The sequence below is a fragment of the Chrysemys picta genome, chromosome 1 (genome assembly GCF_011386835.1).
Source record: "Chrysemys picta bellii isolate R12L10 chromosome 1, ASM1138683v2, whole genome shotgun sequence".
NCBI classification, from domain to species: domain Eukaryota; kingdom Metazoa; phylum Chordata; order Testudines; family Emydidae; genus Chrysemys; species Chrysemys picta.
Window position 1 is genome coordinate 64,375,727 of NC_088791.1, and position 24,841 is coordinate 64,400,567.

General features: G+C 43.1%; 1 protein-coding gene across 15 annotated transcripts in view; it reads right to left on the reverse strand.

Moving 5' to 3' along the window:
• Positions 1–24,841, reverse strand: part of GRIP1 (glutamate receptor interacting protein 1) — a 564,775-nt gene that overhangs the window by 110,212 nt on the left and 429,722 nt on the right. For all 15 annotated transcript variants that reach the window (XM_065558501.1, XM_065558517.1, XM_065558487.1 and 12 more), the window contains 5 exons: positions 17,731–17,866; positions 16,603–16,748; positions 10,969–11,052; positions 9,861–9,936; positions 8,372–8,517 (listed from right to left, as the gene is read on the reverse strand). In XM_065558501.1, the coding sequence (XP_065414573.1) occupies positions 8,372–8,517; positions 9,861–9,936; positions 10,969–11,052; positions 16,603–16,748; positions 17,731–17,866 (588 nt within the window). The remainder of the gene's footprint in view (positions 1–8,371; positions 8,518–9,860; positions 9,937–10,968; positions 11,053–16,602; positions 16,749–17,730; positions 17,867–24,841) is intronic.

Sequence of the window (24,841 nt, forward strand, 5' to 3'; positions counted from 1 at the left end):
AGAGGTTTTTAAGGTCAGGCTTGACAAAGCCCTGGCTGGGATGATTTAGTTGGGGATTGGTCCTGCTTTGAGCAGAGGGTTGGACTAGATGACCTCCTGAGGTCCCTTCCAATCCAGATATTCTATGATTCTATGACATTTGATTAATCCTTTCCCCACAATTATACTTAATAAAAGATATGGAAAGAGGACATTTTTCTCTAACCAGTAAGGTAAATTCCTTGTAGAAGACATTCTTCAGGCTGGAGGATTGCTCGCATATACCAGCTGGAAGCAGGCAGCAATTCCATGCCTATTCTTAAAAGTTAGCAGATATAATGTTAACACCAACCAAACAGAATGCATGCTCTTCATTTTTAGCTCTGCATGGTTTCATCCAGGTTGGTGGATTTCTACGTATGAGAAAATAAACAGTACAAATATGTCCACACTCTCATATGGGACATCCACCAAATAGGAAGACTGCTGAGAAGTAGGCAAGCAGTGGAACCACAACAAAGAAAATGAATTGAAATTAACAAACTTGAGATAACTACATACCCATCCATTTTATAGATCCCATACAAAAACTGTGTTAAAATTGAGTTAAGATTGAGAGTGCATATCAGTCATTTAATATATTACCTGGATGCTGTTGTTATCCCCAAATCAAGCATTATAAACCCAGGAAATTCAGAGTAAAGGTTAAACCGAAGAGAAATCCAAACATCCTAGGGTTTGGAAATGCACAGTTAGGGCACCCAAACAATTTTAACTTTGCCTTGTTGTGATACCATGCAACAACCTATTATTAGGATTAAAACATTTCAGTCATTGTGGTCCCAGGTTAGATTAAACTGGTTTATAGAGACACATTGGGGTTTCCCCCCCCACTCATGGCATGACCACAGGACACAGTTAAAGAGTTACACACATATAAACAATGGATACCTCAGAGACTTGCGAGATCTGAGAGGCACAGGTTGGGCTAGGCTAAGCTTTTCTTCTAGTGCTTTGTACAAGCACTTTTCAAAGACAGACCCAGAACCCTGAATTCAATCTTCATATAAAGAGCAGGGTTTGAGTTTTAATTACCATTAGTTACCCTCCCTCAATGTGTGTAGCTGGCAGATGAAACTAAGTTACACTGCTGCAGAATACTTGAGAGAAAGCAGCATAATAAAAATGGTAGTTTGGCAAAGCCACATTAGCACTGATGTAGCTCTTCAGAGGCCTAGGTGCTGATACCTCAAGGGCCAACTGGTTGTAGGGAGCATAGCAGGTGAGATACTGTGCTCAGAAAAGCTTTTCCCAGGAGTGAAATGAAAATTAAATGAAAATGAGAGAAGTTATCCAAAACCGTTATTTCTTTAGTAACGAGAGAGGCAGAGGGCAGCTGTTTCACAGATAGGGGCAGCTTACACTGCCTGCATCTCATTGAGGGATACAGAAACTTTAATTGGCACCCAAAAAGTCAGACCAGCTCCCTTCAGAGGACATGGGAGGACATACTATCAGTCCTCCACACAGATAGATGCCCTGCATGAAAAAATGCTACGTAATTTATATTGAATTCTCAAAAAATCAGACAATATTTACATCAGCACTAGATAGTACGGGTTCTAACTTCTTAATGAATCTTTGAAAGCAGATGTCTTCACTTCTCTGTGTCCAAATTAACAGAAAGTATCGCACAGAACAACATTTTTTTATTATAAATTTTGTTTACCTTCTGAATAGAATGAATCCCTCTTCTCTCTTATTATTTCAGATAATGAAATTTTATTTTTACTTATTCTGTAATAATAAAATTTCATTTCATCTTTATAGTTTTTCTCTCATACAGAACAATGTTCATGAAGTGGTATTTAATGAGCCTTTGGTTTCCAAAGTCCTAGAGAGAAATGTTAATTGGGCCTGTTAGAGTCATTTGTAAGCTATAAGATACCATTGAACTCTTTTTACTTCTCTTCAGGGACAATCATGAAGTTTTGTAAAGAAAAAAAATTTCCTAAGTGTAAAAAATAAAGATTTCTCCCCTTTTTTCCATAATCTTCTACTCACAGACATGGATAACAAATTATAACAACAAACAAAAGTAGACAACAAACAAGAAAGCCAAGTGAATTTAGCAGATCCAGTACAACACATGGGGTTTGTAATGCCATCTATTACTAAGGTTGCCTGACACGTTCCACTATAAGACCCTGTTTTCTGTTGTTTATAACTTTGCCAAACTAACCATTAGGGCTGAAATTTTCCATGCCAGATGTCTGCCTCAGGCTGTTATTTATTAATTGTCACTTATGAAAACTTCAGCTAAAACAATTCAGCCATTTCTGAGAACGAGTCTAGGGGAAAATACATTGTTCTGCCCATTTTCAAAAGTTTTTTCAGCCTTTATATTGAAAATCTCTAGCATCCCCATGTCTTTGAGCAGAGACTTGAAATTTGGCAAGGAGTTGCCTTTGTGTCAGGGACGTCTGTTTGGCCATCCACATGAAAACTGCCTGAATGTGGACAAGTTATAAGTCCTTGAAAAATTGCAATTTGCACATGCCCACTAGAGACTTCTTAGCTTCTAGCGCCTAAATTCTCCAAAGAGTCTGTCTGCACTGGGGATGCTCCATCCCGATGCTGAGCAAGACTTTCCCTGCAACTGCACCTCTGGGCTGCTGTGGGCCATGCCAGATCCTGATCCTGGCACTTGAACTAAGGGCAGGGAACCTGTCTCCTGTGCTTTCAGGGTCTGCCTACACAGGGATAAAAAACCTGCAGCTGGCCCGCATCTCGTGGGGCTCAGGCTCTAGGGCTGAAAAATTGCTATGTAGATGTTTGGGCTCGGGCTGTAGCCTGAGCTCTGGGACCCTTTGGTCCCAGAGCTTGGGCTCCAGCCCAAGCCCGAATGTCCACACTGCAATTTTTAGCCCCACATCCTGAGTCCCACAAGCCCAAGTCAGCTGACCTTAGTCAGCCACGGGTCTTTTATCCCTGTGTAGATATACCCTCAATGACACCCCGCCCCATGCCGGGCTAAGGCAATAAGGAGGAAGCTGCCTGATTTGCATGTGGAGGAGAGAAGAGCCAGACCTGCCAGTGGGAATAGAGGTGGGAGCAGATTTAAACAAGGATCCTTGGGGTGGAGGGAAGACTGGGATTGGAAGCCAGCAGGGAGTGGGAGAGGGAAACCGGGACTGGTAGCTGGGGTGGGTAGGAGACTGGGACTTGCACTGGAACCTGGGGGTGGAGACTGGGAGTTGAGGAGAGAGTCTGGGGCTGGTTGGTCAAACAGACTGGGACAAGGAGCCGTGGGTTGAACTCTGAGACTGGACGAAAAACCTGCTGAGAAAGACAGGGACAACAGGCAACCTTAGCAGTGGCATTTCCTAACTTTTATGTGCTTGACTTTGCAAACTTAATAGTGTTTTTTGAATGTAGGGGGACCTTTTTCAGTGTGGAATGATATACCAGGCAGATTAATATTTCAGCTAAGGCTACTATGACAATAACAGTAGTTTTCAGTATAAATTTGACACACATAGCGAGTCTGCCCCTGAAGGGACATATGAGAGATAATGTATTTTAAAGGATCAGATAATTCGCATTTAGAGTACCGTGGGATCCAGACCTTTTCACAGTGCGGCTATTAGCAGTCTCTTTCAAATGCCAGATCCCTGGCCATCCGTCATGCCAAAGTATTTTAATAGACTAAAACTTTGTTAATTTTAAGTTGTTAACAAAATAGGGGGGCCAATGCAGAGTATAGGAGCTGCACCGGTCCTTGGCTTCCCCTAGCTCACAGTATCTTGCTGAATTCATAACCTTTGCAAGGGTCCTGGCTCCTCCCATTGCTGCAAAGCTTTGCAGAGTTCCCAGCTCCTTTGGCTTCCCCTTAATCTGTAGAATTTGGGGGCTCTAAAAGTTCCTCAGGACTCCAGATCCTTTGCCTTATGATGCTCTGTGACGCTTAAGAGCAATCCCCAGGATTCCTTTTTTTTCTCCACATCTTGCCCTGCACAGGTTTTTAAAAGTGCTCATCAGATTGTGTAGATTACACAACATCTTGGACCATGCAGCTGCTAGACAGTGCCTTTTCTGCCAGGTGGGTCCTTAGTAAGTCTTTATAAAGAGTTACTAAATAATAAGGCAGATTTTTGTAATGTATCCTTTAAAAATTGTGATTGCTCTTTACGTATTCTATGCACCAAATTTTTTAGCTAAAGTGACCCAGTAGGTAAGACACTTGATAGAATATTTTAAAAAGTGTAATTGTAAAGCATTGGTAACTTTAAAATATTATGAGTAATTGTCTTCAAACTTTCCAGAAAACAAGCACATTAGTACTCCCCCCCCCCCCCCGCATGTACAAGGGAGTAACCATCATGTTCATCTCAGAACCTGGGGTGCAGCTCTGTCAAAGCAGCTGCTACTCAGTGGCTCTATCGTCAGAGTGATTTTTAAAGACCTAGAACTCAAAATCAGCTTGGCCAATTTCATTGTCATTTTGCAGGAAACAATTGTTGCTTCCCCCTGTTCAATGAAATGATTGCGACAAACAAATAAGTACTGTAATTGCTAGACAAACAAGTCAAATATGCAAGCTAGGATTAGAATCCTGTTCCTTTAGTTCTAAAAACAAGAATACAGGTCCCTACTACTTTAGCTAAGAGGAAGCCTCTATTACAGAGGTAGATTATAGAAGGATCTTTATGTTCTCTCACAGCTGTAGCCAGCCACCTAATGCTCATTCAGACACTATATCCTAACAATTGATAATATTTTTGCTTAATTACAACCTCTTTACTACAAAGATTCCCTATGCAGGAATTGTCAAGGAGATGTAACAAGGTAGCCAGCTTGAAGGGGCAACAATAAGCTATATTTAAGTTAGAGTTGCACAAAAATGTTAGATAGAGGTTAAAATTCTAAATCATGGTACTATTTTCATGTCCTGAAATATAAGCAGATTGATGAATTTTCTTCAAACTTTTCAGAATTTTTTTCAACAACTTTCAGAGTAAATATAGTAATTATAATTATGGGAATCAGATGTTCTTGAAAAGCCTGAAGAGTACCTTCCCTATTCTGCTCATTAAGAAATCTATTAATAAACTTTTATTCCTCCTCTTGGATGGGGACAGTGGGATTCTTAATTTTGAACTTGTGTCAATATCTTGTTTTGTGGCGACAGTCACACTTTTACAGGATTTCTCATTTGTGCCCAAAAGATCTCTGAAATCCAGCTTCTCCTTGAAGAAAACCTGAGCTCCAGATTTGTTTTCTTGGGAAAGAGTAATTTAGTGCTCATCCACTATCTAAAGTAAGCCATTATGAAACTCACTTGGCAAACTACAGTACAATATTTCTAGCTTGAACAATTTGAGGACTTACTTCAATCTAATGCAGTAATTCTCCATGTAGAGATTGTTCTTCTACCCTATACCATGTCCTCCAGAAATAGATACATTCCAGTGCAGGACAAGAAGATTCACTGTAGATATCTCTGGGGAAAAATGTCCCCTGTGTATTATCTCACAAAGCCAATTGACTTGACTCATATGTTTTTCTCTTCCTGAAGAGATTTTTAAATCACTCATTGATAAGAAAGTGCAGTTAATCTCCTGTCAATGGCTTAATTTAAGGACTACCATGAAAAATAAAAAAGCCATAAAGTCCATGCAGTTTATATCTCTGCAAGATACTAAATTTAGTGTGAGATTTTCACACCCTACTTCTGTGCAGACACACATGGACTTGCAGAATTATTTATTTTTCACAAAATCAGAAATATTTGTAATCTCCCCTAAATCTTCTAGGGCATATGAGCAACCATCTTCTTTCATCATCAAAACAGAATGAGATGGTTTTGGGAAAGGAAAGACACCTGGCAGATTGCCATCTCTACTCCTTCAGAACATTTCTATGCTCCGAATTCACTGTAAAGAGCGTTTTCCTCAAGCTGTCACTGTAGAACACATTTTCCTATCATTTTCAGAGATTAACCTATTATTTCTTATTCTTATTACACCGCTACCTCAATATAACGCCACACGATATAACACGGTTTCACCTATAACACGGTAAGATTTTTTGGCTCCCGAGGACAGCGTTATATCACGGTAGAGGTGTATTTCAAAGTCCTCTAGAAACTATATCCTAATGTCCTCCATGAATCAGTCTTTTAAACAAGACACATTTCCCAAGAAGCAGCAACAAGCAGATAGTATCCCTTTCATGTTGGTAGGCTGACAAGCTTCTTTGCACAACTCAGCAAGGCACTTAAGCATGTGAATAACTTTAAGCAATGCATAGTCCCATGAAGTTCAATGCAACTGGAGGGCCTTCAAGAAGAAAGTGACATGGTCTGATCAACAGGCAAGGAATGCTATTACCATTATTGGTATTACACTAGTGCTTAGAGCCCCAACTCAGATCAGGGCCCCATTGTGTTAGGCTACGGGCAGACAGACAGGAAGAAGCAGTCCCTGCCCTATGCTGTTTACAATCTAAACAGACAAAGGGCGGGGTGTGAGAGGGCGGAAAGGAGAGGCACAGATAGTATGTCTATACTGCATTGTGTGGAAGCAGAGAAAGAACTGACAGGGATTTGAAGGGGATTTCATATTCTTATGTGAGCAAGAGTCAGGCTAGCTGTAACCCTAATAACGCGAGATTTGTAGAAGCAAGGATTGTGTGAGGCGAGTGGGAAAGAACTGTGTGAGAAGTTGTTGCGACCTTGAGTTAGATAAGTATGGAATGTAGACTATAGTTTAAATTGGTGAGAAAAATAAGATATCAGGATGACCTACGCATAAACAAAATGCAGCTGTTGCCCATTATTATTTGTAACAAAAGGTATAAATGCTTGCTGTAATTGTTTGTCTGGGGAGAGACCTGTTTTGCTCTCTCCCTCCACGCAATTGCTAGAGATAATAAAGTAGCATTCCCGAGTATTTTTAAATGATTATTTTTAGGTGGAGAACAAAATGAATCTGGTTTCAAATGTGATGCCAGATAGCACTGATTTATCCAGACAAGCACCAAAGGTAAAATGGCAGATGCTTGGAAACACCCGGTCTCTGAGAGTCCTCTATGGCCTCAACATCATCTGCATTCATGTTTTCTCCAGAGAAGTTCTCCACCCAAATGGCTGAGCTACCATCTCCTTTCTGGCTGGGGGCCACGGTGGGTCTTCAGCAGAAACTATCCAAGGCCACCGCTGCTTTGCTAATAGTGGGGGGAGGGAATGAATAAATGAGAGTATATGCTATGTGAAGAAAAATTACTTCCAGAAGAGAGCTGTTCTAAGATAAACACCTGTCTGAAGTTTTATTTCTAAATGTCAATCTTTTCCAAAGTCTGGGCATTTGAATCCATGCTATGTGGCAAAATTCAAAGAGGTCACTTTCCTGCCAGGCAGGAATCGAACTAGGCAGCTGAGGAGGAATGAATGATGAAAGGCTCCCAAAAGAGAGTGGAGATGCTTCAATTCAACTGATTGCCTTTCCTGCCTATTGCTGCTGTTGATCCTGTGCCTTGTGATGTGCACAGCATGTTTCAGAATACGCCTTAACCAGCCGGGGATGTAATGGCAGGGGGAGGCCTGGGGCAAGTTTAGTCAAATTACTCCGTACTATATAAAGGCAGAAAATCAATATATTAGTATTGCTACAGTGTCATAGGTGTGCACAGTGCTATACAAACATATGCTGATATAAAAAGGCAAGTTCCCCATCATCAAGAGCCTTCAATCGAAGTGATACAAATGAGGGTGATGGAATCTCTCTCCAAAAGCAGATGAAACATCTATTCAAAACTCTGCTGTAAAAAACCATCTACCCTGTCTCACATTCTGGCCATGTTCAGCCCCTCATCAAATATCTTCACTGGATTCGCATTGCATCCTGTATCAAAATTCAAGCTCGTTTTGCATCTCACAGTTTATCTCCTTCCTACCTCCTTCTGCTCTCTCACACACCTTCTTTGCTGTTTCAGGATATTGGTGGTTGCATGGCTTTTGCCATTGTGTTGGCAGCTACACTGGCAAAATAAAAGAAGGACTCCTGCTACAGCAAGTAAACCTCCCATTTGTGCAATCTGGATAGAAATGCTTACACACCTTTATCTACTTTGTACAAACATAAGGTAGTCACTGAGAGAGTTCCTTTGCTAGGATCCATAGTATGGTGTCACTCTACAAACCATGGAATATCAAGACTCTAAATTACAGTACTGCTCACCTCTCCATGAACCGAAAAATATTAATGAGAAGGTGCTGATGGGAATATCTGAAGTATAACAAGTCAGAATCAATTTTGAAGTAGCTTATCAGGGATGGATAGTAAAATGTCACTGATGGCTGTCAGAACTAAAGCTCAGCATTTCAACATACCCATTACTGAGACGTCATATTCTATCAGCAGAGTCGCTTCTTGTCCACACTGTTTCAGAATACTCATGGCTTCAGCATGTGACGTTCCAAGGAGTCGAATTCCATCAACACTCAGCAACCTGTCACCAGGTTTGATTGTGCCCTCTCTGAAGAGAAATTAAAGGAACAGTCCTTATTAATTTAATAGCATGTGGTTTGGAGATAATAGCCACTTATGCAAAGCGATTCACTCACGCCCTTCCTGACATCTATCCCACTTGACTTTACTCTTAACATTTACTTTGACAGTAAAAACGTTCAGGGGTCATTGTGAAAAGGAAATTGCTTTAATCGGAAAATCAGTGATGGGAAAAACTACCCATCACTAAATAATCAAGTCACAGTGGACTGCTATTAGGTATTGGTTTTGTTACAATATATGCGCGCTCTCTCGCTCTCTCACACACACACACTGATGAAAAAGCAGATTGCTAACTGTAAGGGATCACCTCCTGATTTACATCCCTCAACCCATTTGGACAGCTCTCTTCTTCCCCATCTGCTATCTGAAAGAAAATTGGCTACCAATGCCATCCTCTCTCTAAGGTATATATCATAACATATCCTGAATTATTCTTAACCCAGGTCTCAGAGAAAATGGCAGGGAGGAAGGGAAACAGAAAAAAAAAAGACAAGGATCTCTTGAACATTTGTTATTTATTAATTTTAGCCAGAGACAAAATTTCTGAGCATAAGCCAGAGAACTCAGCATCCTTTAAAGAAACTGTGTGTTTAGTTCCTTTAATGGTTTAAGGACACCAATGCCATTTCTGAAAATGTAATTGACATATATAATCACTTATCAAAATAGCTTTTTTCTTCTTTTTTTTACAGACATGGGATTTATATATATGTATATATATATATAGAGAGAGAGAGAGAGAGAGAGAGAGAGAAAATATTCTAATAGGGCCACATCCTAAACTCCTTACTCAGGACTGATTGAGTGGGAGTTAAGCCTGAGAAAGGACTGAGCAATAACTCAGGTCAGGATTGGCTCTAATATTTTCCCAGAAAAAAAATATAATACACATCTAGATCATTTGTTTCTGTAGTGCAAGAGAAATACATTTCAAAATACAGTATGGAATTAAACTGTACATTAAGGTTGCACTGTGCATCAAAAGGTTGTTTGAAAGCTGTGAAGAGCATGCGATAATCCCATCATAGGATTTTTAATTCCTCTCTCTCTCTCTATATATATATTAAGTGTGTGACAGGCAATTCTGAAACAAGCAGTTTAGTCTCTTAATTAAAATTCATGCTATGTCATCATGCACCAACCTCCTATGGTTGCCTATTGTTATTACAATGAAATGCATAATTTTTTAATTTCAAAGGATTGGGTTTGAACGTGTCTATTGTACTCCACAGATGTCTGTCTTAACTTCAGTCTCAGACAAACTAACCTTTCTCTTTTTCTCTCGCTACAGAGGAAAATGAATTGTACCTGTCAGCAGGTCCTCCAGGTCTAACACATGTTATTACAACAGGACGAGATTTATTTCTGTCATCATGTGCTCCACCTAGAAAAGGGAATAAAACACCCTTGTACTCCCTTTTTTTTTTAAATGAAAACTCGTTTCCAAAATGCAATTCCAAAGGCTTGCAGCATGCACACTTACAGACTGGTTAGAAAAGCAAGAACCATTAAACCACTAAAATACACCTACATGGCTGTACATGTAGAGTAATGCTATGCTAGTTTATAATAGAGGGGATTTCTACTCTACTGCTCCTTTAGAATAGGATTTGTTAAATGGGGATATTCATTTCTTAAAACCCCCCACAAATTCATTCCCCTTTTTTGTTCTCAGTACGCCCTCTTTACGCCTGTATGGACATTAGCACTAGGTATCCTGAATACTTTGCTGCACCAGGGAGGGAAAAAATCTATTCTTAGAATAGCACAACACATTGAGGAGACCCTACACATTGAAAAAGACCCAGGACACTGCTTTCCCTGAGGTTAGGGTTCTGTTACAGGTTCCAGGGCCTGCAATGTACAGGAGGACAGACTAGATGATCATGATGGTCCCTTCTGACCTTGAAGTCTATGAGCTAATAAACTCCCACAATTTACTACAGGAGTATCATTGTCTAAAAGCTGCATAAAGATTTTCTGTTCTCTAATTCAGCGTGAAGACTCTCATTCTACTATAGAGACTGGGGATGTTACTAAACTATAAATCAAATTTTAATAGCTAGCTTATACAAATAGGGTATAAGGTATCTCCTTTAAGAGCCCTGATCCCATTGCAAATGGCAAACTTCCCATCTACTTCTCTGGGACGAGGATTTGGCCTTGTGTGACCCAAAGTCAGGTTTGTTCTTGGCATTCATTATTATTCATTACTATTGCTCCATAAATAAAAATTTATACCAGTTCATAAACACAGTTCATTAAGTACAGAAGAAATCATGCATTAATCACACAGGATTTACAAACTGTAGACAACAAATCTTGAAATATGATTGCACAGTATCATAAAAACTTATTGCTATTTTGCTTGTGCTCGTCTAGAAATTCAGACTATTCATGTTTACGGATAACTTACCTCGTATTACAAACCCAAAAGTGTTCCCTTCTTTATGTAAAGTAACTTCCACCGTTCTAAATATGACACCCGATCCTTGTACAGCTGAAAGATTTAAAAGAAAAGCTTTGTCTGATTATACTCATAGCTCTACCCTGCTTCCAAGCAAGCTCTTGAATTTCTGATCATACACTTGGAAGAGTTCAACTACAAAAAATAGTTTTTAACAGTTGTAATTTAACTACAACCCATGTTCTTACTGAGAACATTGTGGATCAGATCTTTAGCTAGTATAAATTGGCATAGACCCACTGAGTTCAATGGAGAGCAATTCCAATTGACAGCCTGTGACGAAGTGGGACTGTTCTTAATGTTTTCCTCAGTTTCCCCTATGCAGTTCTCAAGTATCTAGGGGGTGGGATAAGGGTGTATGGTTGCTGCAGAGCAAAGGGCCAGTGCACATAAATGCCCGACACTCTGTCTCCTGGCCTGATGGTCTGGGCCCCTCCTCTGCAAAGGTGCCAACTGAAGGTGTTGGAGACAAAGGGATCAGGTAGCCTCCTGGCCCGGGAAAGAGACAAAGCCCAGAGGAGGAGGGGCTGGACGGGGGTTGGAGTTTGGAGCTAGCTGGGGACTAGGAGTGAGGTGCAGACGGGGGGTCTGCCTCGCTGGGCCCCAGAATGGACCCGGTGGAGGGGTCCCGTTCACTGGACCTACAAGCTCTGTTTTAGACCATGTTCCTGTCATCTAATAAACCTCTGTTTTACTGGCTGGCTCAGAGTCACGTCTGACTGAAGTGCGGGGTGCAGAACCCTTTGGCTTCCCCAGGACCCCACCTAGGCGGACTCGCTGTGGGAAGTGCACGGAGGGGCATATGCTGAATGCTCCCAGGAGAGACCCGGGAGGTGAAGCCGTGTGAGCTTCTTGCCCTGAAGACAGTCTGCTCCGAGGGAGAGAAGGCTCCCCAAAGTCCTGAGTGGCTTTGTGGGGAGCAGTCCCAGAGCATCGCCAGGGGACTCCCTGACACAGCCACTGAGGGATCAGGCTCTCTGTGTTTGAAGGTATGTCTACATTGCACACTCCTTTTGGCAGTGTGTAGAGTACATACACTTCACACCCACCCAGCACAGGTATAAATAGCAGTGTAGATGGGGAGGTACTGCCTAGGCGAGCAGATAAGGACATGCCTGAACCCTGTAGGTATGTACCCTACTTGCTCAGGCAGTGCTTCCCAGCTGCTGCCACCCCCCAAAATCCCTCCCCCCCCCCCCCCCCCCCGCTCACTGCTATTTTTTGCAGTGTAATGTCCTGCTGCCTCTCTGCTGCAGGAGTACTTCCCCATTGCAGGAAAAGGGTACAGCAGTTCCTTGTGGCGGAGAAAGGCTCCAGCAGCAGGGAGCTGTCAGAGCCTTTCCCCGCTGCAATGAAAGACTCCAGCAGCAGGGAAAGCCTTTGGCAGGGCAGAGGCAGTGGAAAGGCTCTGGCAGTTCCCCACTGATGAAACTGTCCTCGCTGCCTCATCCCCGACAGAGCCTTTCATTGATGCGTGTAGCTACAAACCACAGCATGGACACAGCCTGCTTTTCACTACGGTGTGTTGTTATACATCCGCTACGTGCCATGCCACGGGTGTGCAGTGAGGCACAAAGACGTCAAGTCAATTGCTCGAGGTCAGTTAAAGAGTCAGCTGCTCAACCCAGAATCCAGGAACCTTTACTCTTGTTGCTCAAAAGGTAGAGTCAAGATTTTTAGGCTACAAACCTCACCAACATTAAGCTTATTTTTTTGACACTGCAAAATCAGTTGTTTCCAGAGTCAGGCTGACATCAGTTGAAAAGGCTGGTGCACAAACCAAGATGGTTGGGGACAATAAGCCATTGTATGAAAATCGAAGATGTTGTTGTTAAGAAACAAAAAGCCATTTACATTTAATTGCTAATAGAAAAAACTTTGGAAGAAGTGGTAAATTCACTATTTCCAAAAAACTCAAAAATCAACAGGAGAAACTTTTGCAAGCTTCTAACAGGGTCTTACAAACAAGGGAGCACACAAGGAATTAAAAAATTACTTAATAGCATTGTTCCATGTTGGACTTGCAGTTAGCAATGCTGCAGTGTAAATAGTTAAAAGGTCAGGATGCTGTTAATAAAGGCCATACTAAAGGTCTCTGTGGACAGAGGGGACAAAATATTGGTGCATCCACGAAATACAGAGAGGGGTCCCTCACCTACATATTGGGTTCTGTGCAAAATGGAAGGTGTGGGCAAGAATAATGGGATTACTACACTCTGCAGCACTGCCCCATCACAAGGTTTCTGTGAGTAAATTAATGCTTATTCCATCATTACTACACCACTGGCGGGTGCCCCCACAGTCTGAAACCACAACTACCCCATCTCCCCCAGCAGTGCAGTTTCAGCATGCTGGGGGGATGACAAGGTCTGGAAAGCATAAGCTTATATACAGAAATCTTCCTACTATATTACAAGGCATAGTACATATAATAGTCAGTAGATGTCGACAGGGATAGCTAGGATGCTATTATTCAGTCTCGTTACCAGCTACACTTGCACAAAGGTCAGAAATTCTGAAAACTTAAATGAATGGTTATGGTTACCACTGTAATGTAGCATGACAGACACATATTTCAACTGACCAAAGTCGCACATATACCAAAAGTACCTAAACTGTAGAAAGTAGATTTGGTTAGCTGCAAAAGAAAAAAAATGAGAGCAAAATAACCACATCCACTGTTTAATTTATTTAATTAATTGAAATATCCTAATTCTGAACATGAAGTTCAGTTATCCTCAGCAACCACTAATCAACAATAAGCATTAAAGCACATTAAGGAAGTTGCCAAAAGTTCATAAAAACAAAGAATTCCATAAGGAGAGTTAATTGCCAGCAGCTAGAACACAATGGGGTTTATTAACCCTTGCCCCTTGAGGAACCATAATGCGTCAGGAATGTAGAGAGATCAATGGGATACTCTGCTTCCAGTATGCTGCAACCCTTTGTTTAGGCAGGAAAATCCTAGCAAGCTGGTTCTGCAGGTCTTCCTTCCTTTTCTTGTCCAGTATCAGTGAGAATAGACTTTTCCCACTTCCAGTCCCTCCAGTTCCAGCCCCCACCTTTCCAGCTCACCATCATTCCAACTACCACTACCCACCTGATTCCTCCCAACTGCCACTAATTCTCTCTCTCTCTCTCTCTCTCTCTCTCTCACTCACACACACATAAACCTTAAAAAAACTGGGGATGGATGGGCTAAGGAAAGAGAGAAGGAAGATATTAAGTAGGACTGTGTGTACTTCTTTTCATAACAACACCCAAAATAAGGTAAAGTCAGCTAGCTTTGGGTGTCAACATGAACTTGAATCTTGGAGTCCATTTGGACAGCTTGAGGTCCTCCATTCACCCACTCAACCACACAGCTCCGAGCACATCTCCCCGTCTGCTTAAAACAACCCTCCAGGTCTGATGTCTTCAGGGGGTATCATAGAATCATAGAATATCAGGGTTAGAAGGGACCTCAGAAGGTCATCTAGTCCAACCCCCTGCTCAAAGCAGGACCAATTCCCAACTAAATCATCCCAGCCAGGGCTTTGTCAAGCCTGGCCATAAAAACCTCTAAGGAAGGAGATTCCACCACCTCCCTAGGTAACCCATTCCAGTGCTTCACCACCCTCCTAGTGAAAAAGGTTTTCCTAATATCCAACGTAAACGTCCCCCACTGCAACTTGAGACCATTACTCCTTGTTTTGTCGTCTGCTACCACTGAGAACAGTCTAGATCCATCCTCTTTGGAACCCCCTTTCAGGTAGTTGAAAGCAGCTATCAAATCCCCCCTCATTCTTCTCTTCTGCAGACTAAACAATCCCAGTTCCCTCAGCCTCTCCTCATAAGTCATGTGTTCCAGCCCCCTAATCATTTTTGTTGCCCTCCGCTGGACTCTTTCCAATTTTTCCACATCCTTCTTGTAGTGTGGGGCCCAAAACTGGACACAATACTCCAGATGAGGTCTTACCAATGACGAATAGAGGAGAATGATCACATCCCTCGATCTGCTGGCAATGCCCCTACTTATACAGCCCAAAATGCCGTTAGCCTTCTTGGCAACAAGGGCACACTGTTGACTCATATCCAGCTTCTCGTCCCACTGTAACCCCTAGGTCCTTTTCTGCAGAACTGCTGCCTAGCCATTCAGTCCCTAGTCTGTAACAGTGAATGGGATTCTTCCGTCCTAAGTGCAGGACTCTGCACTTGTCCTTGTTGAACCACATCAGCAGGGCCGGAGCGTCCACTAGGCGACCCTAGGCGGTCGCCTAGGGCGGCAGGATGTGGGGGGCGGCATTTCGCCTCTCTCTGCGGAATTTTGGCAGCAAGGGGCTCTTCCGCTCCGGGTTGTCGGCGGAACTTCGGCTGTGGGTCCTTCACTCACTCCGGGACCCGCCGCCGAAGTGCCCCGAAGGACCCCCACCGCCAAGAACGCAGCTTCAGAGGAGGAGCTGCTGCTGATTACTGTGGAGGAGCGCCGCCTAGGGCAGCAAAAACCCTGGCGCCGCTCCTGCTCATCAGGTTTCTTTTGACCCAATCCTCTAATTTGTCTATGTCCCTCTGTATCCTATCCCTACCCTCCAGCGTATCTACCACTCCTCCCAGTTTAGTGTCATCTGCAAACTTGCTGAGAGTGCAGTCCACGCCATCCTTCAGATCATTAAGGTAGGTGATATGCTGGCCAGCTCTCTTCCCCACTCTTAGGCTCACCCTTCTCCCTATGACTAAACTGTTTAGGGAGGGACTGTCTGGTCCACATCATCCTCTTACCTCTTCTGTAGTTTGCCTATTATACCAGTGCAAACTAACATCCCTCTGAGCCTTAGACTGAGGTAGAGGTCAGTGAGGTGCCAGAGACACAAAGAACAGCAATGTTTGTACACTGAGAGGCAGGCAGGTCTCCTATCACCCAGAAAACCCTTATCACGAATCTGTTGAGGGTTTGGACTTGAAGAGGACAGGAGGAGGAAAGGAGTGAGTTGGCAGTCCCTGAAGATGTTATGGAGTGGACAGGTCACTCCTCAATCATGACCCCAGAAGTCACAAAGGTAAGGTATTCATCAGAGGGGGCTTTATGCATGGAAGGGGACTGCATCTTAAAAGGAGGAAGGCAGAGGTACTGGTAATACTAATGGGCACTATTATCTTCTTGAGATATCTTATTGTTAAAACAAAAAGGTGGAGAGGAACTGAAGACAGAAGTACAGGGGCAACAGGAAACAAAAGTGGAGGTTCGAGTTCCTGTTCTCTTCCCCCACCCTACTCCATAGTTCTCTTGCCTCTGAATATATCAAATGTATTTCCCAATATCCTTAGTTAATGGTCATCCCCAAAGTTATGGGGAAATAGTGAATAAGGAGTAGGTATAAACTGTTTACGTTGCCTGTATTTGGAAGCTGATTTTCAACGGGACTTGTGCTCCTCAGCCATTTAGGTGATTTTGAAAATCCCACACTACATAATCATTTGATTTGACCATTTCTGTACTCTGCAATAACTGTAACGGAAACACACATTTTAAAAACCTCTTATTGAAAATGTCCATTCTGTTATTCTGTGTGTAAGATGATTTCAGTTTATCTGTCCATTACTTACAGACTGGAGGGAGCTCATACTCCACTTCTAGAACAACCCTCTCGCCAACATTCTTGAGGAGGCTGATGATCTCGTCATGGCGAAATTTTGTCAGGTTGATTCCATTCACAGATTTGATGTAGTCTCCCACGTCCAGCTGGTCACTTCTGCAACAGACACATGTTCTCTTCCATAAACTTGTACGTCATGTTGCCAAAGTAGCAAAGTTGCTTTCAATTACATTTTTAGTGTTGATAAAAATGAATCTTGCCACACAACTAAATTCAAACAAGCAAAACCCTTCTTGTGCTGATTTTCCAAATAGCAGAGTGACATTTCAAGAATTTAATCTAATATAATACATAAAATATATACAAAGAAGAGACGAATTAGAGTATTAATTTTTGATGTAGGAAATCAGGACTGCATAACCATGCCAGTGACAGTACTCAGCTATACCTGGGATGATTTCTCTTCCTTCATGTGCTCTTTTAACCTCCCTCCCGTTCCCCCGCCCCCAACACCACCCGCCACCTCTCTCTGTTTGGGCTACTGCCAGAAGTATTTTCTGGACAAGTTGTTGCCTCCACAGCCAACATCACAATTACAGCAGGTAAGCCAGAGCCCATTAGCACATGTTCTGCTCAGTTACTTGGAATGATTTGCCTTAATCTGGGTCTCTCCAGCTGCATCTCTCCCCAGTTACACCTTGTTCCGCTTTCTCTGTAGAAGCAGGCCAGTGATATATATATATATTAAAATCTTTAATAAACAGGTCATCAACAGTCATTTGAAACTATGATACCACCTTATCTGAACTTTTCAACTATATTTTTTCCTTGACATTATAATGTGTTTTTGTAGGTTTTATTCAAGGACAACAATTCATTAAATTTAAACCATTTATAAGAAATTAAATTATTCTTGAAATGATGCAACATCAGTATTTCTGGCTTTTTATCAGAGCAGCCTTGAGGGACGCAACGGTTCAACTACTATTGAAATGTTTCTTATATCGCTTCTCTGCTCTGATGTGCCGCTTTACAGATGCTGGTAGTCACTTATTTATTAGTGACCTTTTTGATGCGGTATGTATTTTTTGAAGCAATCACATCTTATAATGTATTTTGTGGCTTCAGATGTGGTTACCTAGCAGCGATTCCTCCTTGACGAAGGTTAGAGACTCTTGGTTTCCCATCCTTGTCAATTCCACCCGATACCGTAAGCCCTAAGGTGGTGCCTTCTTTTTTCATTAATTCAACTATTGTTGAGCCCTTGAATTCCTCTGTTGAAAGAAAATTATTGGCGTTATTAAAATTTAAATTGTATTACAGATGTTGCTTTTTTAAAAAACTATTTCATCTACCTCCCAAGGAAGTAATTTTGTATTTTAATAGGGTAAAATGTGTATATCTGCCTGCTTTTTATAATACAATTCACAGGCTTGGGCTACAAAGCTCTATGTATAGATAAATCTGATGTAGATATTCCATAACAGATTATTAAAAAATGCACCAATAGGCTAGTATACTTCAGACTGCCAATAAATACAAAGTGTGGCAAGGCTTACATAAAAGGTAATTTTTCTGTATTCTATTTCACATTCTCAAATCGCTTTCTTCTCTTTGATTTCTCTTTCTAAAACCAAGGTTTAAATTTACACTTTTGTTGGATAACAAATTGCTGGGATAAAATAAATAGCGGGCAAATGATGTAACTGAATTTTGGATCCAGACTAATTTTGAGGCCATTACTATATGTCCAGAATAATCAGGCATAATAAGATTTCAGGAAGAAATAAAATGCATCAGGTCCAATCAGTTCTCTCTCTAAGGGCAGGTCTACACTAACCCCCCAATTCGAACTAAGGTACGCAACTTCAGCTACGTGAATAATGTAGCTGAAGTTCGAAGTACCTTAGTTCGAACCTACCTCGGTCCAGACGCGGCAGGCAGGCTCCCCCGTCGACTTTGCGTACTCCTCTCGCTGAGCTGAGTACCGCAGTCGACGGCGAGCACTTCCGGGTTCGACTTATCTCGTCCAGACAAGACGCGATAAGTTGAACCCAGAAGTTCGATTTGCTTGCCGCCGAACTACCAGGTAAGTGTAGACCTACCCTAAGATAAACAGAGTTCCACTTTAATCTACAGATGAAAGGTGTTAGTTAAATGCTATTTAACTATTATTAATTTAAGATCCAGTTCTGTCAGCTTTATATTGAGTAACACCTTTCTCTACAAGTAGTCTGACTGATATTAATGGGACACTTGCAGACTCAAGTGCTACTCCTGTGAGTAAGGGTGGTAGAATCTGGCTCAGAAGTGTCCAATAATGCCACATAGCATGCCTTGTCTTCTAAAGCCTGATTTTGAAAGGTGGCCTCAACTATAATTATTTGGGCACAATTTTGCACCCACAATTGCCAATGCAAAATCAGAGGTTGAATGGGGTCCCATTTACAGGCAGGGCCTCGAGATACACAGACTTATAAATGTGTGTTTTAAAAGTAGTGGCCTGTATCTACAATGAAGTGTATCATATTAGTCATTGAGACTCCTCAAAATGCACTGAAAAATCTATCCCTGTAAATCAATACTTCTAGCATTACGAAACACCATGGAACAAAATATTGCTGTGCTTTTTTTCCCCTTTATAAAAATCTGAAAGTGAATTTAGTGCCCATGAAAGTAAGTTAATGGTGGTACTAGCCTGAGCCAAGCACAGTGTTCATTTGTGTGGACAGTATGTAAGAATCTTTATAGAGCAGTGCCAATGCAATATCGTTGACCTATAAACACCCCTGCTATTCCAGTCTTAAGAGAGAGGAGGAGACAGGCAATTGTGGCCAATTGTGGGGTGGTTTATAAGGATGTGCACAAATGTGGACAAGGAAAGGTCTTCCAGCCTTATTTTAAATTTGCAACTAATATGGGAACTGAAATTAGAAAAGAAAATTCTATTATTTGTCAAACTACAGAGTGGAATAAATGACATGAGTTCAGAAAATTCAGTGAATCGTAGCCTAAGGCTGAACATACTTATAGTTCTATTTGCCATAATCAGCTATAATAGAGACCTCAGTGGGTTAGGTAGCTTAGTGGTTAGTACCCTGAGTGCCAACCCCCCCAGCAGGCACGTCTTGCAATCCAGGCCCTCTTTTAATCAGAAGTGCAGTGAGGTGGGAGGTGGGAGGGGAGCCCTGGACCGCTCACTCCACCAAGCTGTGATCCAGGGCTCAAGGAGGGTCAACAGTGTCTGGTCCCCACAGATACCTTCTGAGTTACCCTCCGTAGGTCACTTTCTACTGTCTGCTGTTCTTCCCCAGCTTCCAGTTCAATATGAGGTGAAAAGAAAAAGCTGCTGAGACAGAGAACAGGATGTTCCTCTCCTCTGAATTCTTGAGATAGCACAACTCTGAATCTGACATTGGATGCATCTGTTTGGAGAATAAAGGGCTTCGAGAAGTCTGGGTGGAATAGTAGTGGCTCCTGGGTCAACTGGTCTTGTAGTGTACTAAATGCCCTGACACAGCTTTTGGTCCAATGGACCCTTTTAGTGTGGTATCCTTCACCAGGTCTGTCAAAAGGGCAGCAATGGTCGTGAAGTTTGGGATGTACTATCTCTAGTACCCCACTAATCCCCCCAAATGCTGGACTTGCTTTTTTGTGGAAGGGATGGGGCAGCCCGTTAGGGCTTGGACTTTGTCCACAAGGGTTTGTAGCTGCCCTCCTCCCACCATGGTATACCCTGGGTAGGTGACTTCTTGGGTGGCCAGCCGACATTTGGTTGGGTTGCCCATCAAACCTGCCTCTTGAGAGCCGTAACGCCGCACCAATGTGCTCCATGTGCTCGGCCCAGATGACAATATTGTCAATGTAGATATCCACAGTACACGACCCATGCGGCCACAGTACTCTGTCCATCAGCCACTGGAAAGGTGACAGTGACCCCATGAAGTCTACAGGGCATGGTTTCAAACTGATATAGCCCCCATGATGCAGAGAAGGTCTTTTTTTCTTTTCTTTATGGAGATATACCTCTCTCATAGAACTGGAAGGGACCCTGAAAGGTCATTGAGTCCAGTCCCCTGCCTTCACTAGCAGGACCAAGTACCGATTTTGCCCCAGATCCCTAAGTGGCCCTCCTCAAGGATTGAACTCACAACCCTGGGTTTAGCAGGCCAATGCTCAAACCACTGAGCTATCCCTTTAGACTTAGGTGTCAAGGGGATTTGCTAATATGAACAATGACAGCTCCCGTTCCTGACTGGATAGGACGGTCTTGGGGTATCTGGTGGCATAGTCCAAGATTACCAATGTATTTGTGCCCTGCTGCAGACTTCTCTACAGGCCAATCACGTCTATGCCTGTTCTCTTGAAGGGTACTTCCACAATAGACAGGAGGGCTTTTGGGACCTATTTCTGGCCTGTCCACTGACATTATGGACATGAAGCACAATAGTCTCACACCTCTTCATGGATGTCTGGCCAGCAGAACCTCATGGTCACACTGTCAAGAGTCTTCTTCCTCCCCAAGTGACCTCCACATGGGGCTGTGTGGGCCAATGCAGCACCCTCTTCCAGAATTTCTTGTTTTACCTGTCTTAGGATCCTTCATTGCCCAGTATGCCGTCTCCCCTATCAGTTAAAAATGGGGCCACTGTTTCAACTGCTGCGGGTCTAGTGCTTTACCACCTGCATGGGCAAGTTGCTCATAAACACTGCTCAGGGTCGGGTCATTTCTTCTTTCTTCCACAAAGTCCCCCTCATTGGACAGCAGGTCTAGGTTGAAAGGTGGCGGCGAATGCTTATGGCCCCAGTTGGGTTCAGGCAACGGGTCCTTTATCCGTGAAGGTGGTCCTACTCGAAGGTGTTGGTCCTCCGAGCCCCTTCCTTCTTATGGCTCCCTCTTGGCCACTGGGGCTACCCCTGCCTTCCAGGGTCTTCCGGCTTCAGCTCTGCCTTTTTTACAGGGGCAACTCACCACCCTTTGACCACTTCTTCAAAGAACTTCCAGTTGTGCCCAAGTATGACCAGGTAGGCCAGGTCTTTTGCCAATCCAGCCTGCATCATTTCAGTATGTTTTTGCATGGCCAGTTGTAATTCTCTTTGGATAGAATTGTACATCTCCATGGATATACTGGAGATGGATTATGTTCCCAGTTGTACCTCCCGTCCTCAGCAGCCTCTCCCAGACCAAAGTCTGACTACAGAATGAGTTTATCAGACCATATACTGCTACACCATTCATTTGTACTGGGACCAAGATCTTCCCAAGGCCCCTCTTCCAAGCCCTGTTATCGGCCGTCCAGGCCTGCCCATAATCACAGTCCATGAATAAGAAGCCCTTTCTGAAATGTCCTTGCTGAACACATACAAAACAGCTCCCAGTGGGAGGAATTTGTCTCTCTGTTGATTCTCTCAAGGGGAGAAATCCCTTTGGATAAGGTCGTTCAGCCAGGCCAACCACAGCCCTCTTGGTCAGTGGAGGGCGGACTTCCAGGCTCTTCTCTTGGCCTTTGTGTCTCCCTCCACTAGAGTTGGGTGTCCAAACCTCCCTAATTACCTTTGTTGGAGTTCGGGCATTGGTACTCTGCGGGGACTGGGGCTTCATAGGACTGACTTTTGGTGTTTCTGCCTCTAGCTCAAGGAACATCAGGTAAACCTCTGCCAGTGACACTGCCTTGGCCAAAGTTTCTGACCAATGTCTTACCACCCACTTGCACGACCCCTCTGGAAGGATTTAAGTGAATTGTTCTACAATGAGCTTTTCTGTCACCTGGTCTCCTGTACACATCTCTGACTGGAGCCATCGCCAGCAGTGTTTCTTCAGAGTCTGGGCAACAGCCCGTGTCTGCGCACAGGAAAAAATTTCTCAGGGTGGAACTGCTGTCGGTAGGTTTCTAGTGAGATGCTGGAGGCATCTAGGATGGCTGCTTTGACATGAGAGTAGTCCTGAGCAGTTGTTGCATGAAGACTCTGATACACCTCTCGGGACAGTCTGGTCAAGTAGGGGGCCAACAGAGCATCCTAGGATTTTATAATTATACTATGATAATTAATTATGATTTGATTTCATCCTGCCAGTCACCCTTTTTGAGTAGCAGAAAGGAATGACCCTCTGGGACTATGGGATTCTGTTTCCCATATGCATTACAAATTGGGCCCTTTTTAGTTCTTTGTTTTAAGGTTTAGTAAGTAAGAGACAGGATCCTGTAGTGTGTTTATGTTAAGTAGATTAGAGGAACGTTGAAGGCCTGGGTCTCAATGTGAATTGTTTTGGTTATAAAACTTAGCAAGGTTTAATTTACAATGTCTTTTTGCTCGATATAAAATACTTTGTATTCTCAAAGGTCTCTGTAAAAGACTGTGTGAATGAGGAATGCATCCATCAGGAAAAGAGAAGGTGTGAAGGCCATTGTTAACCAGATGGTCAAGAAAGGAGGAGTGAAGACACTTATTGAGACTTATTGACACCAGAGAACCATCAACGCACATCCATGATTGAGGAAGGGCAGATTGACGACCTTGAGGTGGAGGCTGGCACAACTAAAGTCAATTGATTAAATCAAATCCGGGACAGGATGACCCTCTCGGAGGTGTTTTGAAATGTTTACATCAAAAGATAAAACCAATTAAGGAGTAACCAGTCATAAACTGACACAGCAAAATCCATAGACTTCAACCGAGAAAAAAGACTATAACAACAGGGTGCTTTGCCATTGGACTTTGGGTTCGTCTTGCCACTAATCCAGGAGCATCAGATCGTGACCGACAGAGCCCGGCTCCTCTCCACCACCAATCTGGCTGGCCACTAGATTGATCCAGACTCTGGACTGGTAACTATAAACATCGACTGGCGGGGCTGTGTGCATGGTGTGTGTGTGTGACTGAAAAGCATATACTAACTGCTGTATTCTCAATAAATGCAGCATGTTGACTTCTCCCCTATAGAAGATCTTGTGTGCTTTGTTTAAGCATAACATTTTTGGTGGAGAATTGCAAAAGGGGGAAGAATTTGCGCTGTAATTTATTGACAATACTGCTAAGAAGGTATACCATACACTTAAAGGTGATCAATCATTCAGGTGTGCACACCCCCGGTCATAGAGATACCGGGCAGTAAAGAGAGAACCAGGTGTGGTTAATATTGTATTCACTGTTGGTGCTCTCCTTGGTCCATGACAGCCATGCTCTCCAACGTGACCAGGAATGCCTCATGCTCATCCGAGGGCCCCATTTTAGTTAGCTTCACCGGGATACCTGGGCTTTTATCAGAGTTCCTCCAACCAATGGTTAAACTCAGGGCTGCCTCGGGTGGTTGTAAGAGCATTGTCACCTGCTGGACTAGTTGCTGCTGTTCCTGCTGCCGTTGCTGGGCAGCGAGCTGCTGGAGCAGTTGGCTCTGCTGTTGCTGGTTTTCAAGAACCTATTTTAGCAGTTTCTCTATATCCATCCCTTTCTTTTTTTCCCACCTCCTTTCTGGTCTCCTATCAGGCCTGGGACACTACGATGCCCACACTCTCCACCAAATGTAATAGAGTCCTTGGTGGGTTTAGCAGGCCTAGTGATTAGTGTAATTAGTGTAACCCCCCCCCCCCCCAGCACCAGCAGGCAAGTCTTGCAGTCCAGCCCTCTTTTAATCAGAGGTGTGGCGAGGTGGGCAGTTGTAGGGGAACCCAAGTCCCCCCACTCCACTGGGCTCTGACCCAGGGCCCTAGGAGGGTCGGTATTTTTTCCCCCAAAGGTGCCCTCCAAGTTGGTCACTTCCTACCATCTGCTGGTCTTCTCTAGCTTCCAGTCCAATATAAGGTGAAAAGAAAAAGAAAAGGCAACCAAACCACCAGCCCCAACTGGGCTCACCATACAGTTTAGTCCCTGAGAGAGGCTTCTCTGGTGCTCTTGTCAGAGCATATAAGGGAGGTCTGTCCTCCAACCCAGCCTCCCCCTTCTGATCTGGGTTGCTCCCTTTTCAACCCTTTCTCCAATTGAAGCATGCTCTATGGGGCTGGATGGGTGGGTCTAGCTGGGTACAGTACTTTCCTTTAATCCCTTCCAGTCCAGTGTGGGGTTTGTATACCCTATTACACCATCTAAAAGGTATTAAACAAACTGGTAATATATCATCAAAACAGATCTGTGATATGAACCAAAACAATTATTTTAAGGCCAAAAGTTAAGAAAGAAAATATGACAAAGTTTGTAAATGCTAATGTTTCATATTTTCAAATACGTTTTAGAACTTTTTCCGAAGCCACCAA